This window comes from Typopeltis vanoorti, chromosome 2, assembly GCF_054136105.1.
Source record: "Typopeltis vanoorti isolate ZY-2024b chromosome 2, IOZ_Tvanoo_1.0, whole genome shotgun sequence".
Lineage (NCBI taxonomy): Eukaryota > Metazoa > Arthropoda > Arachnida > Uropygi > Thelyphonidae > Typopeltis > Typopeltis vanoorti.
The window spans coordinates 112,841,539-112,859,466 of NC_143550.1; the positions used below are offsets into that span (position 1 = coordinate 112,841,539).

At 37.3% G+C, this 17,928-nt stretch overlaps 1 protein-coding gene across 2 annotated transcripts in view; it reads right to left on the bottom strand.

Annotated features, from left to right (window-relative positions):
• The window catches only part of LOC150109345 (transmembrane protein 47), a 249,502-nt gene that overhangs the window by 143,314 nt on the left and 88,260 nt on the right, over positions 1-17,928 (bottom strand). Inside the window, exon 3 of one of the 2 annotated variants that reach the window (XM_090412759.1) lies at positions 17,194-17,261. The exons of the other annotated variant lie outside the window; for it this stretch is intronic. Coding sequence (XP_090268885.1) covers positions 17,194-17,229 — 36 coding nt within the window. The 5' untranslated portion in view covers positions 17,230-17,261. The remainder of the gene's footprint in view (positions 1-17,193; positions 17,262-17,928) is intronic. 2 annotated transcript variants of the gene reach the window in all.

Below are 17,928 nucleotides of genomic sequence, written 5' to 3' on the forward strand. Positions count from 1 at the left end.
AGCGTTTTTAGAGCAGTCCGATTTACGTCGTCCAGACATGAATTTCAAAGTGATTTCACAAAACTGACAGAAATGACAAAAAATAAGAGTTACCGTTAAAAAACTAATCAGAGGATGGAAGAAGATATATTCCAAGGATAAGCTATATACCGCCCCTATATAATATTCGAGAGTTGGAAGCTCCAAAACTAAGGTCACGACTCCGACCAATAGAGAACAACACAGATATACCAAAGAAAAAGCACCACTTCCCCCACGAGCTCCGAAGACGACGCACTGTCGAAACGGTTCACACCCCCATTACTCCCACCCCTGATCTTATCACATCATATCCTTCTCCTTCCCCAAAAATTTCTATCTTTCACCTCCCTTCCAAAGAATTCTCTGCTCACCCTTAAAAACCCCGGATTTTTTTCAAAAAATTCACATACCTCTTGCCTTATCGATAATTCTCCCACATCTCTCTCTCTCTGCCCCCCCCCCCTCCTTTCGGTCATACTTCAACAGCAGATAAATATATATCGCCATACGCCTGATGCCGCTGAATAAGAAGACAACCATCAATATCCTACAAAGGTATGTCCGAATTATTCTTCTTATATATTCTTCATATATGTCTTTAAAACATTGGTAATGCCCTAAAAATTGAGTAAAAAGTAAATGACATAAAAAGGGGATACTTCCTAAACAAAAATAGGCTAAATAATAATAAAAATAATAATACGCTATATAATTTTTTTTTTTTTTTTTTTTTGCATCAACAGATTCCGTCAATGTAGATTCTTCCTACTGCTTATGGGAATTTAAATACTGAAAAACTGCAAATCCAGTTTCGCTGCTTCATTAGCCATATGGCAAATCAGGATATATTTTCATTACAATCTGGGTTCATCACTAAAAATTACTTTACACCAATGTTTTCGCCAGCCCGTGCTAACGCCTTTGGAGCTGAATCCGAATCACCACAGATTTCTTAACCGAGTACATGATGTCTCCAAACTCTTGATAAACAAGCAATTGAGTGCTTCTACAAGTAACTGTAGAATTTCGATGACAGCTTGCAACAAAATTTTGCGGAATACTGCATCTAACTGAAGTGTGAAAAATCTATTACCGGCATATTCTTTTCTTTTAGTACCGAATGTACTATTTGCCTTCTATCTCGTCATCAATTCTGACATAGTAGAAATGTGTGCTCCAGTTTTATGAACAAACTTCAGACAGAAAGTAACCGGTATCCACCACAATTCCACTTCTTTTTCTTGTGTTTTGTTCACCATGTGAAAGCAAAGAAACTAGCAAAATAATGTGCAAGAACAGCCTCCTTCCGACAAATCAAGCAGAAGGCAGGATATAACTCGTAACAACGGGACTGCTATTTTATTATGATCTTGGATAAATATTACGCTGAAAGTTACAAGAAATTGTAATAAATTAGAGTAAATAAATACTAAAAACTTGTTGCAATTAATTTGTACTTCAATGAAGTACAGTATATTGACAGTCATAAAGACCATGCGACAAGTGTATTGTAATTATTTCAAGACTGAAAACGATTGCTCTGGACTAGTTATACCTTTCCCTTGGTCGTTTGACCAGCTTCAGTATTGTCTGATAATTAAGTATATTCTCCAGTCTTAGTAGAAAAAAAATCCGTTTTAAATAACCAATAGTAGGTGAGAAAACATCACTCAATAAATCCAATAATATGTTTGATTAAATTTCATGTTGACCCAATTTTATCATGAAATATGTAATAAATTCCCAAAGCTTAGAACCTTATTTAATTATTTTACAGTCAAAATTTACGCGCACATTCCGAACATATCTATATCTGCGTTATAGTAAATATAGCTTATTTCTATACAAAAACTAGTTTACTATTTGGCATTTCTTGTTGAAGGCGCTAGCTGGGGGAATATACACCGAAGAGTCAAAACATTATGACCAGCGAGTCTTCATGCAAATTGAAGCGAGTAGAGGGAAATGCAGATTATGAAACTGTATAAATAGCACCTGATACTGTGTTCTGTTAATCAGTGTTATTCTTGTTCTTCAGATGAGAAAGGCAGCGGACTTAAGCGAGTTTAACAAAGGCCAAATTGTGATGGCCAGACGACTTCGTCAGAGCACTTTCGAGACGTAGGGTTTGTGGAGTGCGTACAGTCAGCCATGGTGAGTACTTTCAAAAAGTGATCCGAGGCAAAAACCAAGAACCGCCTGCAAGGTGTGGGTTGCGCACGGTTCACTGATGCTCGAGGTGAGCGAAGGCTATCCTAGATGGTACGAGCCAACGGAAGGATCACTATGGCGCAACTGGTGGTAATTTGAATGTTGGCGACGAGTCTAATGTGTACATCGAACCCTACTGAAAATGGGACTTCATAGTCGCAGGCTGTTCCGAGTTCTAACCTCGATTCACTGTCGAAAGAGCCTCAAATAGGCATGCAAGCATCTAAACTGGGCTTTGCATGAGTGGAAGAAGGTCGTCTGGTCCAATGAATTTCGTTTCCTGTTGCACCATGTGGACGGCCGGATACGTGTGCGTCGCTTACCTGGGGAAGTGTTGGCACCAGGATGCACAGTGGAACGAAAAACAAGCCAGTGGAGGTAGTGTATTATTTTGGACAATGTTCTGCTGGTAAACCCTGGGTTTGATCATTCATGTGCAGAAAACTATGGCATCTACCACCTACCTAAATATCATTGCAGACCAGGTATATCCGCTCATGGCAAGGTATTCCCCTCTGGTTGTGCCTTCTTTCAGTAAGATAATGCACCATGCCACACTGCCCGGACTGTGCGAAAATGGTTCGAGGAACATGAGGAATACTTCCAGATATTGCCCTGACCTCCAAATTCCCCAGACATCAATCTAATCGAGCATCTATGGTTTGTGTTGGAACAGCACATCGGCAGCTCAACCACGTAACTTACAAGAGTTAAAGGATTTGCTGGTTACTTGTTGGTACCAGATACCATAAGAAACCTTTAGAAATCTTGAAGCGTCGATGCCTCGCCGGATAAGAGCTGTTTTCGCGGCACGTGGAGGACTAACATCATATTAGATAGGTGATCATAATGTTTTGTTTCTTCGGTGTGTGTGTGTGTATGCGTAAGTAGTCTAGTATGTATAGTTTCTTTATTTCTATACAAGTAGTATATCTTTTATGCGTTTTTCAACGCATAAAAGATATACTACTTTATATATAAAATGATTTTCTATTTGATAAGACCAACAGTGTCTTATAAAAGGGGCCGAAAAGAGCCCTAATGACTATCACTAGATTCCCATTAAAATTTACTATTTTTTAACAAGTATTGAGACACTTCATCACAGAGCGAAATACAGACGCCATACATAAGGATGTATGTATAACCTGACGACAACAAAGGATCAGACAATTAGAAGGCAGACTATTTAAGGGATGAAAGTAACAGATTTACCAGTTTTTCAAAATTCATGAATAGCGGGTGTCCTTGTACAGGAGCACTATACCCAAATCAACCGCTCCAAACACTGCATCACGGGAAAAGACAAAGTAATGACTGACATAAAGAATCCAAAACTGGTAACACTTATAAACAGCCAGAGCTTATCAGCCGAAACCACATGTGACACAAAACTGTATGGCCATTCTGCCACGGCTTTATCATGAGAACAAGACTAGTGTGCGGTCAACAATGTTCAGAAGGAAGCATCATACATACTGTTGCTCGCAAGTCTAGAATTCCACCCATTAGTTCCATGTAATGGAAGAATTTGCTGCGACAAAGATACTATTTGAAGACAAGCACAGATACACACATCAGTGATACACACACACGCTCGCGTGTATCACTGATGCAGAAGGCTACCATGAAGAACTGGTCAAGATTGGGTTATCGTGCAGGGCTGTTTCACGTTTCTTGGTCTACTAATCTGACACGTAGAATTTTCAATATTACAAAGCCAAAGTCGCATTGGATTCAATTCTGATTCCCCTGCACTGACAATTCTTTGTATAGGGATCCTATGCATCACAACAATGCCCTTTTACCACCCTATTTCTGAGTAGTGTGAAGAAAGTAACGTGGACAACCAACGTTACCCACATGAAAATCTTTACCAGGCAGCTGCAATTTAAACAAAGTATTTGTGTGATTAAGTAGTGCACATTAAGTTCTTTACTAGAGTCCTGCAAATAGAAAGGTGTTTCAAATGATTGAAGATCTGTCAAGTAGTAACTGAAATTGTTCAATTTGACCAAAAATGGAATTTAGTTGATAAATTTCTAAACGAAAGATCTTTAATGCGAATTGTCATAAAAATCCGACAAGTGGTCAAAAAATGAGGAAGAAAATGTGAAGCGCCAGAAGTTCGGTTATTAAAATGGCTTTTGTAATAAGCTGGGTTAGCTGTAAGATGCAAAGGAATTACTTCAAAAGGGACACCATAAAATATCGAGTAAATACAGTTAACTTAAATTTAAAATATAGGTAAGCAAATTTTTGTTCACCTCATATTTGAAGTCTATTTCCCAAGACATCAAACCAGGATGTTATATATCTGTTCTCGAGTGAAAGAACTATTTTCTGCAATTCACCCCCCCCCCCCACACACACACCAATTCCTATTAGCACTAAAGTTACCGAAATTCTTCTACTCAACGCCTTTCTGAAACCAACTTTTGACTAAAAATACAAGTCCTTACTCGCATGGAGCTAGCTTTTACACATATCCATGTTTTATATGCGATTCGAACCTGCAGTAGCTTACACCAGATTAGCCACAGACTTTAATTTTTTTTTTTATAATATACCTTTTTATATCCGATTGCACATCTCGCGGCACCGCTCTGCTTAAACAACTACCTCCACAAATCCACTTTAAAATATTTCTTATATTTGGAAACACAGCTCAGGGGTTTAATTTTTTTTTTTTTTTTTTTTTTGAGTGGAGGGAACCATAGTGTACTACGAAGAGATTGTTTTGTCCATCCGGTCTGCCTGGCGGAACGGAAAGTGTTACTGCTCTCTCTCTTTCTCCAAACAGACTGAGGTTCGAATCTCATGAAGGTTTCTGGAAAGTCTTTAGGTGGTAAACGATTTTTGTTGCCGTGTGTGAGACCACACATGCTTATTGGAGATACAGAAAGCAAACAGGTTTGGTTTTTGTATCAGGGGAACTGGATTATTTAATCCTAAGAAGGGTTAGGTTCCGAAATGGTTTTTTTTTTAAATTATATAAACAACAATGACATATCTAACAAGAACAATATTTTTATTTAATTCAGGTAATTCATGTAAGTTAAGAAAACAAACTATGACAAATACGTAGTATAAAATTCTAAAAATTACAAATTGTACATAAATTTCATTGCACATAATGCATAAATGTTTTAGACACAGTAAAATAAAGAGCAGATATTTTAATCGTCATCACTGTCTTCAGAAATAACATTTCGTAGATGTTCTTTAAGTGGCTGGAGGTCGTCACCACTTGAAATCTCTTGGACATCATTTGTATAATTCTCATTGCATACTTCTGCAGGTTTAGTCATCATGAAGTCAGTAATAAGACTTTGCTTTCCACTATGTTGCAATTTTTTTTATTAAGTTCATAATATGGCGCTAAACAAATATCCAATTGTCTCGTGAATTTTCTCGAGCGCTCCATTGAGGGATCATTATCCGTAAAATAACTTCCTAACTTTCTTGCCAAGTCCAATCCTTCTGCCTAATTTCTTTAAACTGAATTCTTTAACGGATTCATCACAATCAGAATCGGCAGAACTTTCCCGGCCATTTGGTTCGACGCCATCTATTAAATGTACCAGTTCCTCCTCATTTAAATCTGTTTCTCCATCAATTAATTCACTAATTTCGTTTTCAACCATATCGCAAAGCCCTCTCCACCAAAAATGTGTGCGACGTTTATTATACGACGTAGCTCGGCATCCACTGGAGATACGAAATTTTGTTTCATTAAGGCTTCAGGACATATTTTTTTCCAGCAAGCATTCAGCGTAGAGAGTTGTAATTCCTTAATGGACAGAGAATTAATTTTTACACAATTTTCAATATTAAAAACTCTTTCCACGCTTGAGGCAGTGTCATGTTTGGATTAGATTCCATTTTTTCCAAAATTAATTGAAATGTTCGCCGAATATAATATGACTTAAATGTTGATATTATTCCTTGGTCGAATGGTTGAATAAGTGAAGTAGTATTAGGCGGCAAAAAAGTTATTTTAATATTCGGATGGCTTAAATTTGTTGGGTGGCCTGGTGCGTTATCTAAAATTAGTAGAATTTTGAAGTCCATATTCATTTTCTTTGTGTAACTTTCTACATCGGGTACAAAACACTTGAAAAACCAATTTTCAAACATGCTAGCTGTAACCCATGACTTTTTGTTGGCCCACCAATAAACAGGTAGGATGGGCTTGTCGAGCCCTTTCATCGCACGAGGATTTGCAGATCAGTTAATAAACATTGGTTTTGTCATGTAATCACCTGATGCATTACTACAAAACAGTAGAGTAATTCTATCTTTGGAAACTTTGAATCCAGGAGTTGATCTTTCATTTTTCAAAATATAGGTGCGTTTTGGCATTTTCCCCCCAATATAACCCAGATTCATCCGCATTGAACACCTGGTCTGCACTGTAACCAACTTCTTTAATGATTTTTAAAAGTTCTGCTGGGTATTTCCGGGCAGCTTCAACATCTGCTGATGCTTCCTGAATTTTAAGATTATACAAAGAAAACCGCTTTTTAAAGTTTTCGAACCAACCCTAGTAGGCAAAAAATCCATGCTGAGAGATTTCTTCTGAAGAATCTTGATCAAGTTCTTTTAAATGTTTATAAACTTGGAGAGCTTTTTTGCTTAATAAGGTGTCCATCCAAATGAATTTTCTTTTGAGTGCAATCTTCTATCCAAATCATTAGAGATTTCTCTATTTTTTCTATTAGAATATGGCGAACACGAGCAACGCGCTTTGCACTTACCGTTGACCCAGCAATAACACTTTCTCGGATTTTATGTTCATTTTGTTTGATTGTTCGAATTGTTGATTCATTTAAATGCAGAGTCCTTGCAACAACTCATGGTTTTTCTCCAATTTTCAACCGATCCAAGATTTTTTTCTTCGAGAGAAATGAATTTCCTCTTAAATGTTGGTTTTCCCCTTTCGTTGCAGTTTTTAGTGGCCATTACAATAAAAATCAACTTTTACATTAAAAAAAAGCATTACATATGTAACTTACCAGAAAATAAACTGCTCTGCTTGAGAATAACACACCTATGATTTTAAATGCGCTTTCCTGGCAGAAAACGAATACAATTTTCAACAATAAACACTTTATACAGTAAACCCTAGATGGCGGCTATGGCACTCGTGCCAGAGGTGGCACGTCTGAGAATTTTGCTGGCACGTCAAACGATTTACAGGTGATATCCTTTTATACGCTTATAAATTATTCAAGTTTTTTTTTTTTTTTTTAATTGTTACAATACGTACAAGCTGAATTTTGTTTTACACAAGACAGCAGCTATAAAGACGTTTTGGTGCGGTATTAACTAAAGATCGTGCGATCCAAAGACAAAAGCAACCGACAAGTGTTGAGTTGAAATGCTAATTCTCGTCAATCGAATTCCATAACATCTGAAACTGTCATAACAACATTCACTATTAGTTTTAACACATTCACAACAGGGTATCATTTATCGTTCCGATGGAACTTCTCATTACTGACTAGCTCAACTCACACAAACGTTTCAACCCTTGGATGAATTTTATGGCTTCTTGTTTGCGTTTGCGGTGGCAGGCGAACTCACACATTCATTATATGGCATGTTTCAATTCTTGGTAGGCTTTTATTTTAAGTTAGCCTTTGTGATCTGTCATAATGACATCGAGAATTTCAAATGCAATAAAAAAACACTTATTTCATAATTGAAAAATTGGACAATAGTTTTTAGTTAGATTTCGGTGCAACATATGGTTTTGCTTAAGTCTATACAGTTTCTGTGAGAGGGGACATGTGATTTATTAGTTAGCGCCGTTTTTATTCCATCTGTCTCTAATTGCACTATTTGTTGAGAATAACAGACTGCAAAAGCCCTCTGTACAGTACCTTATTCAGTGATACAATAAAACTAAATTCGATACTCATAACTACTTGCGCCATACGGGCAGACACAAATTTAACAAAGATAAAATTTGATTTTTAAGTCCCCCGGTGAAAAATATGAAAAAAAAATAAAAAAGATAAAGGGTTATTAGAAATTGTAGACCGCGTTATATCGAAACCGCGTTGAACAAGGGATACCACAATTTGTAGACCGCGTTGTATAAGTACCGCGTTATGCGAGGGTTACCTGTATATATATTTTGCCAAGGAAATCTTATGAGCAGAGGCTTACGTTATTGTGATAAGGTGCTAGAAGATGGGGCACTTAGGTCGGAAGGCATCGAAATGGCTACTGGGGAAGAGCAGAGAGGAATTTCAAATGATGTTAACAAGAATGATAAAGCTGGGTCAAAGCCTTCTGGAAGTTCAACTTCTGATAGTTAATCTGAGAAGACACCTCCGCTTTACTGACTTACATAAAATAGAAACGTAAAATGTAAGAAACATGTATCAAGGATCAATCCAAGCCCTATAATGCCTACCTCACCTACCGAAATAATCGGCATCATCAACCATCTCAAGATCAAAAAAGCCCCAAGTCCTAACGGCATCACTAACCAAGTCATCAAGGCACTACCACGCAAGGCCACAGCACATCTGGCAAACATCATAAACTCCATCCTCAAATGGCAGCACTTCCCCCAGTCATGGAAAATAGCTGACATCATCCCAATTCACAAACCAGGCAGAGACCCACACCTACCTGAAAATTACCGTCCCATTAGCCTGCTATCCAACTTAGGGAAAATAGCTGAGAAAATCATCCTCATCAGACTCCAAGATCATGTCAACCAACTAAATATCATTCCACAAGAACAATTTGGCTTCCGTCAAAATCACAGCACCACCCAATAGATCCATAGACTGGTAGAATATATCACCACAGGATTTAATTGAAATCAACACACTGGAGCCGTCTTCCTAGACATCTCAAAGGCCTTCGATAAGATCCGGCACAAAGGCCTCCTCTACAAAATTATCATCGCTAACCTTCCACTAAACATGATACACCTGATCAAATCATACCTCTCCAACAGGAGGATGCAAATCAAAATCAATGAAACAGTCTCAACCCAACGGAAAATCCTCGCTGGAGTTCCTCAAGGATCACTGCTAGCCCCGATCCTGTTCAACATCTATATGGCAGACATCCCTCAAAATCCTCTCACATCCACCATCTCCCTTTATGCAGATGACACGGCTATTCTAGCCAGATCTCGCCAACCACATCTCGTTACCAAAAAACTACAAGACACCATCCTGAATCTAGAAAAATGGTTTAAAGACTGGCGACTACAATTAAACCCCCAGTAAAGCAAAACGATACTCTTCACAAGAAGACGAGCATTCCCCCCAAAGGAGACATCACCCTGTTCAACTCTAAAATTCCCTGGAAAACTGAAGCAAAATACCTCGGAATAATTCTCGATAAGCGATTATGCTTCAACAGCCACATCAAGAGCACATGCACCAAAGCTTCAAAAGTTATCGCCCAGCTATACCCCTTGATCAACAGACACAGCAAACTAAGCTCAAAAACAAAATTTTACTGTACAAGACAGTGATCCGTCCCACAGTTATATACACCTCCCCAGCCTGGAGCCATAACTCCAAGACAAACATCCTCAAGCTACAAAGACTACAGAACAAGTGCCTGCGAATGATACTGGATGCCCCGTGGTTCATCAGGAACGCCCAGATCCACCGGGACATAAATATCCCCTACATCTCTCCACTACTACGCTCCCTAGAAGAAAAATTCTTTATGAAGACATCTACGCATCCAAACCAACTAATACAGTAAGCCGGAAACTATGACGGTAATGACCACTGGAAACATAAAAGACCGAAAGCCATCCTAACACTCAACGACGAATAACCACTTCTGCCCACTCGGCGAGCTAAAATAGCTCGCAAATCTCTCCCATCACTGCTCCCGAAACAGACAACAGGGAAAATATGAAAAGCTTCACCCTCTGCGCCATATATGTCCTGCATCCTGCATGTATCAAGGAAAACTGGAACTGGTAAGGAAAGAAATGAGAACTCTAGTTAAGATTTTAGGAATCGGTAAACTGAGATGGATAGGAATAGGTCACTTTTATAACGATGATTTCATACTCTGGACATGAAAACCTTCGAAGAAATGGAGTAGCATTCTTAGTTAGAAGAAAATACACAAAATACATTTTGGGTTACAACCTAGTGTCCGACAGAGTAATCCTAATCAGGATAAAAGCATATCCAGTACATGTTAGAAGAAACAAAAGTAAAAGTATCAGATTTGATTTAAATCATATAAATGAAGCATTTAAAGTAGAAGTCGGAAAGAAATTGAGGACAGGAAGAGAATTAGAAGTAAAGAAGACTAAGTAAAGCAACACAAAGGAAAGATTGCAATTGGCTGTCAGAAGAAGCTATTCAAATAGAAGAGGAAGAAGGAAGAAAAAAATGAAACTTCTGAGAGAAAAAAAAAAAAGGTTATACAAATGAATGCAGATTTCTAGAGACAGGCTAGGAAAGACACCTAAACAAAAGGTGCAAGGAAATTGAAGAAAGCAATGTTACTGGTAGAACAAGAGATCTATTTAGAAAAATAAATGAAGTTACATGGAAGTTTATCCCTAAATTAGCAGTTGTAAAAAGTAATTTGCAAAAATTCTTGATGCAAGGAAAAGGAAAAAAAGATGGAAAGAGTATGTACAGGATTTATAAGAAAGATAATAATATCGAAAAAGAATTTGAAAAGAGAGAATTTGTTGAGGAACCTATGATAATGAAAAGTGAAGCGATATCAGCAATGGAACAGCTGCCAAAATGAAAAGCTCCTGGAGTTGATGGAGTGTCGTGAAATTAATGAGAATAGCAGGGGATGAAGTAGTGAATATATTGAATGAAATTTATAATGGAAGAAAATATACTCATCTGGAGATTGGAAAACAGTATTCATCCCAATTAAAAAAATCACGGATTGTGAAAATTAAAGAATAATCTCTGCTGAAAGTGATTCAACAAAGGCTGGAGCCATATGCCACAAGAACAGGCAAGCTTTAGGAGTGAGGTAGAGAAACTAAAGACCAGATAACAAACATGAGATGGATCAATGGAAAGAACAAGAGAATTTCAGAAGGAAATATTCATCTGTTTTATTGATTATAAGAAAGCTTCGGATTTTAATGAGATCAATGGGAACACCTGAACATCCAAATTCTCTTGATAAGAGAGCTGTATGACAATCAAGAAGCTTCAAGTCAAAACATTCTTTGGAGAAACAGTGTTCAAATGGAAAACGGGAGCGGCAAGATTGTATACTGTTGCTTTATCTTTTTAATATTTATAGTGAATATATCATGAGAATGGCTAACTTAGACAAAAGATCCAGCTGGAATTAAGACTGGTGGCAGAAAAATAAATAATTTAAGATATGCAGATAATACAACCGTCATAACAAGAAGGAAGATCTGGAGCGGTTGATTCTATTGGAGAGGGAGAGTAACAAAGCTGAGCTGAATTTGAACATCAGCAAAATAAAGTAATGGCATCTGGCAATTTAGATGAATTCACGAGAGAGAGATCGTTGAAAGCTATGATTCACTGGGGTCCAGAATCAGAAATGATGATAAAATGGGAAGATAAATTAAAAGAATAGTCATGAAAGAAAAAAAAAAAGGCTATGCTAAACCAGAAAAAAGTCATAAAAGTAAGGCCACGAAAGTTAGAATTGTCAAAAGCAAATGTTATTTCCAGTGCTGATGTATGTATACGAAAGCTGGATTATTAAGAAAGACAGAAAGCGAATTGATCCATTTGAATTATGGGAGTGGAGGAGACTTAAGAATTCCATGGACTGCAAGAATGACCAAATAAAGTTTTATAGTGTAAAGATAAAATGCTCTTTGGAGGCAATGATCGCTAAACAAAAGTAAATGTATACTTTGAACATATTATGCGAGCAGATGAATCATTGGAATGACAGTTATGTTGGAGATTGAGGGAAGAAGAGGAAGACCGCGAAAGAGTTGGACGGACAACATAAAAGAGCTTACTAACTTGAACTTAAATTGCTGAAAGAAAGGGCAAAAAAAAAAAGGCCGAATGGGATGGAGTGTCTTTGTTCACAAGATCACCAAGAGTTGGAAATGACTGGATGGCACATAACAAAGTATACCTCAACTGTTGGGATTCAGTTTTTATTTTATTTATTTAATTATATTTTTTTTGTGCGTGCGTGCGTGTGTTTAAGAGTACTTTTAATTTTCCATTCAAAATCACGCATTATTAAAAAAAAAAAAAAAAGGTATACATCTTTATACCACCATCAAACATTAAAATGTTTATTGGAAAATATTACTAAATGAATAAGCCGGGAAATCTTCAAAATGAGCTCCACGAATCACAGCAAATCTGGCCAGAAACATCACAAAAATCTTTAATAAGTTGGATACCAGCAAATCTGATCCAGAGGTATCTTCTCGCCACCGTATGCGCTCAAAATGTTTTTGAGCACATACGGTGTTTTGTGACATAGTTTGTACAAAAAATCATATTTAGCTGATATCTAACCTACCGCACACAAACAAGCCTTTATTCAGCACATTTCAAAGAGGAGATAAAAATCAAATATTAAACTATCGTCCTATGAACTGCAGTTCAAGAACGGATTTTTTTTTTTTTTTTGTGAATAACTAGAATAGAGAGGTAGTTTTTTTTTGCGTGTTTTTTCCTTAAAAAGTCTTTAAGTTCATAGTATTACTCGGAAAGAACTCAAACAAGTAAAGACATGATCTGGGATAACGATAAAAAAAAACGGTGTTGAAAAATCGCATTCTTATATATTGAAGTTACTCGTTATCGCAACTATGTAATTTAAGTCTATTTTGGCTTATGTACGAGAAAAGTTTATTTAGTGTCACTTGTAAAGTGTTTTGTATTGTCTCGAAACACCGGTACATGCCACAATATACACAGTGTGCCCGTTAAGTAATGAGATTTATTCAAAGGGTTTAACAGACATGCTTATAGTTTTGACCGCTAGAGTATTGTAATTGTAAGTGCAACTTTCGAGTCAGGTGAGCAGTTTTCGTGTGGCAACCGTTTAAGTAAGGGTGTGAGTGGAGTGTCAAAAGTTGCGTCATGGAGCAAACAGCTTGATAAAATTTTACTGTCAATTAGGAAAAACTGATACATAGGGGTACCAAGATAAAAAAAAAAAAAAAAATTCCGGCGATGACTAAGCCGTGCGCATGTGCTGCGCTGGTTTTCAACGTTTAAAGAGGGGATGGAGTCCCTGAAGGATGAACCATGTTGTGGACGGTCAGTTTCTGCACGGACAAATGAAAATGTGGTGAAAGCTAGGGAAATTGTTGCTCGTGACAGGCGAATAACCACTAGGCTTCTCGCTGAACAGTTTGGTGTCGGTAAGGAAACGGCCAGATTAATCTCAGAAAGATTTACGAGATTTGTGTGGCACACGTTGACATACGAACAGGGAAAGAGCACCGGGTTGCATGTTCTCAATTTCATTCACGCAGTTGATCAAGATCGTGATGTGTTGCAAAGAATTGTCCGGTGATGAAAGTTGATGTTTTCGGTTTGATCTGGAAAATCTTCTTCCCTGCAGAAAAAAGTCAGGTTGCAACCTGATTGCTTTCCAACATGCGACATGTCAGGAAAGAACTGTTCCACCACAACAATTGGTTTCTGTTGCACGACAACGCGCCTGCGCACTGCCTGTGAAGTAGCTTTTGGCTTCGAAGTCTATCTGTGTGACTGAACCCTCCCTCCACTCCCCAATTCGCCAGATTTCGCTCCAGCAGACTTTTTCCTCTTCCCAAAGATGAAGCCTTGAAAGGGAAGCGCTTCAGCGACATTGTGGGCATCCAACGCGGTGTTGAAGTCCTGAACGGGAACCTTCGATCACCAGTACGACAAATATAAGCGTTGTGTAGAGTTGGAGGGAGATTAATTTGAATCTGTGTAACTGACAATTCCAAATATAGGTCTTTGTTTTGATGTAATAATTGTCTTATAACTTAACGGGCACACTGTATGTCATTGAGAATCAGTTATATATAATTGTAATGTTTACAATTATATATCGATCCCTTCACCCAGGCCATACTTACACTTTTCCCGAAGCGTTAGAATGCTCCGGCACCCCTCCCTCATTGTTTGGGATCCTTAAATTGGCCCTAACTTTTCGGAACCCTCAGCCAGACCCTCGTGCGCCTGTGCATAACCTGCCTTCACCCATTCCCCCCCCCCCCCCCCGTCGCTTCGGATTGCGACTTTGTCACCGCCATCATCTGAAGTCTTATTCTAAAATCTAAAATACTAATATCCTCAGTGAACAACAGAAAGGATAAGCATTTAACATTAATAAATTATCAGCCATTTCTTCCCCCCCCCAGGAAAGTGCTAGGAAAAAGTAATCTTTTCAAGACTTTCCCTCCTTCACACACGCTCATGCTTTGGTTTTTTGAAGTCCTCCATTTTTCCCTTGACAAGGGCAACTCTGGAACATGCAAACAGAGAAATCAGAAACAATTACATTTAAGATTTCATTCATCATCATTATAAATGAATCGATTATCTGAAACGGGATCAATTATTTAATTAAACAAAAAATCATCTTTCGTTCAGTTTTTTTCCCCTTAATAAAGGTGGTCTAAGTTAATTAAAATGGGGTGGAGGAAGAAGGAAAAATTTTGGTATATTCAAACAAGAACAGAGTGTAAGAAACGTTTCAAGGCAATCGCAACAAAATGGACTTCGTAATAAATGATTTTGTAGGTCCATTATGTTTTTAAATGTATAACACGCTTACGATTTGTTTTGCCTGTCCATTGCATGGATATTATTCCAAGGTTCTTGCTTGGCAGATTTCACTGAAATCTGGCAGAAATTCATATTCGGAATACTGAATAATTAATTTTAAAAAATGAAAAATATCGAGCATCTAAATTTTGGCAAAACCTTTTGAAACGACACAATGCAATAGCAGAATAGGCTACAAGAAACAGGTGCTATGCATCTAAAATAATAATAAACACTATCAGAAGTTATTAACGGATTTGGAAGAACTTAAAATCACTTTTATTTCTGTGATTCAGAAACTTTAAGGAGGAATGCCTTCAGATAACTGAAGAACGCAACAAATCATTAGCAGGTACAATTACTAACATCGCCGCTGCCAATTCTGAAATGTAACTGAAAACAGTAATTTGTTGGTAATTGAGATGCCAAGAGCGCGCAGACACACATCTCTACGGGTGCGATATTTATCCATCGGTATTCTTCACGAAACTTCGAAGGAGGAAAGGAGGTTGCTCTTTCATTCTGCCAAGTAAAGCAATCCTGCCAAAAGCATACATTACGGAATATTTAATCAACACCAAAAGGAAATATTTCACAACTGGGCTGTTTTCAACGATAATGAAAGGTACAACTCAAATGATTTAAAAGTGAAATTCTTTATTCGTGATGATTACAAAAACATGTTTTCTAGTAACAAATTACACATCACTACTGCATGACCATTATAAACAAAATCACTCGACCGAAATTCCCAACACTGACAGTTTCTTAGATCGTTCAAGTTTAGTGAATAAGACTTCGCTGCGAAAAATGTGAGATATAGTATTTATTTTAAGAATAGAGCCACACCCATTTCAAACATCTGCAACATTAAAAAAAAAAAAGAACTTTTAGTGATCGAGTGAAAATTAGCTGACGCTACAAAATCCAAGCACTTCATGGTTTCGTGTCAGCAGCTTCCAAGTGGATACTCAGCATGAGGCAGTGTAGCTCTCCCAGACACTTGAACTCTAAAAGAATAACGCCACAGACAATGATTTAGGATTATGCCATCATCCAAGCGCTGAGCGGTCTTTCCAATAACCAGCCTAGAAAGAACTGGAATGTCTTGGATAAACATGAGAAGAAAAATGTTCAAGCAAACAGTAGCTTATCTTTGCAAAGAAAGCATTTTTTTTTCTTCTGTCATATTCAAGTCAATTAAAATATTCTTACATTTTTATAGAATCCATAAGCTTAGTCGGTAGCAACGATGTTCTATGCTTTGAAAAATCGGAGTTCGAATTTCGAAAAAGCATCTTTGCAAGGACTTTTCAAACGAAGGTTAAATAGCTAGGCTCATAAGGTAGCGGAAGGTTTTGCATTCTACAAAAAGCACTCAAATTAAGATCATTTTTATAAGAAGCTAAGTTAGTTGGCCGCGACAAGGCTAACATCTATCACTTGTTATTAAGCTTCGATTGACTATCAATTTTCGATTCCATCTATTTCTTGTCAAAATGGCACAAAATGTTTGAGACGAACCGAACTAATTATAAACTGGAAAAAAAAAAGGGGGGGGAGAAAAAACGGCTTTTGAAATTGCTTTGCGATATCTGGACACGCCAACCATGGATAATAATCATTCTTTTGCGATGCGATTCATTCGATATACAACTCATTGCTAGTCCAGTTGGCTTTAAAAACCCCGCTCTCATCACCAACTTTTGGTTTAATAAAAATTATAGTGGATGATTTCTTATTCGACATACTATTTGTATTCATATGAAGCCAAGGTAAGAAACAGCCTTGCTTTGAGGTTGTTTTGGATAATCCACTTCACATGGATCTTTCCCCCTCCACACACACACACAAAATTAGCTATTTCTACAACAGATCAAAGAATGCCGACTTTCTGTTTATTATGTTCATACCTCTCACACCATCACGAACACTCACTGATTCAACTGAGCATCAAAACGAATAAAAATATCTCAAACGCACTTATAAAACCGCATTTAGAATGTCTTTGCTTTTAATTGCAGAGATGATTTAATATGATTATTAAGTACTAATAGTAAGAAAGAAATATTGATTTAATAATATCAACGGATCAATGTGACTAATTTGTCAGCCTATTCAGTGAAAACATTAAAAAAAGATCCTATCGAATACAATGGCGGATTTTATAATTTATCAAAAAATAATAACAGCAACTTACTTCTGTTACAAAAACATCATTCTTTGAGCGCCACATACAATGGACTCGAGTCAGATCCAGCGCAAGTGCTGCAAGATTAATGGCACTAAAACATCTTTTTAAAACTTGGTTTAAATGTTAAACAATTTTAATATTAGTCCTTAAGTACGTTTCATGTTTAATACATTACACAGACCATTCCTTTTGTAGGCTACAACATATGTTTTGTTTTCATATTATTACAGGAGTTTCATGAAACCAGGAGACTTATCTAGACAGTCATGCAACTGTCTAGATAAGTCTAGACAGTTGCAACATCTGGAGGGATCTATCAATAATGTCTGGATAGCCTCAATCTAAAGCCATAAACTTATCCCTATTGCTGATGCTCTTAGCCTTAATGAATATAAAAAGCAAGGCATTGTCGGCGTTCTTATTAGCCCTCAGCCATTATTACTTTCCTCCAGTCTGTGTTTATGCTACATGACACAATTTTCCATTATCAAAGCTGAAGTCTATATAGAAGGCCATCCCTAATGCCTCAATCATGCTGGCACACACAGAAACACCTCTACACACCATGTCCTTCCTTTTTTTAAATGCAACCTTCTGCTTGCAAAGAGATTTTATTTATTATCAAATGCACTCCAGACCACATATTCCAAACCATTCTTTCTACCCATTCTTGCTGTGATTTCCTCTTTCCTAAACACACACACACACACACTCTCTCTCTCTCTCTCTCTCTCTGATTTC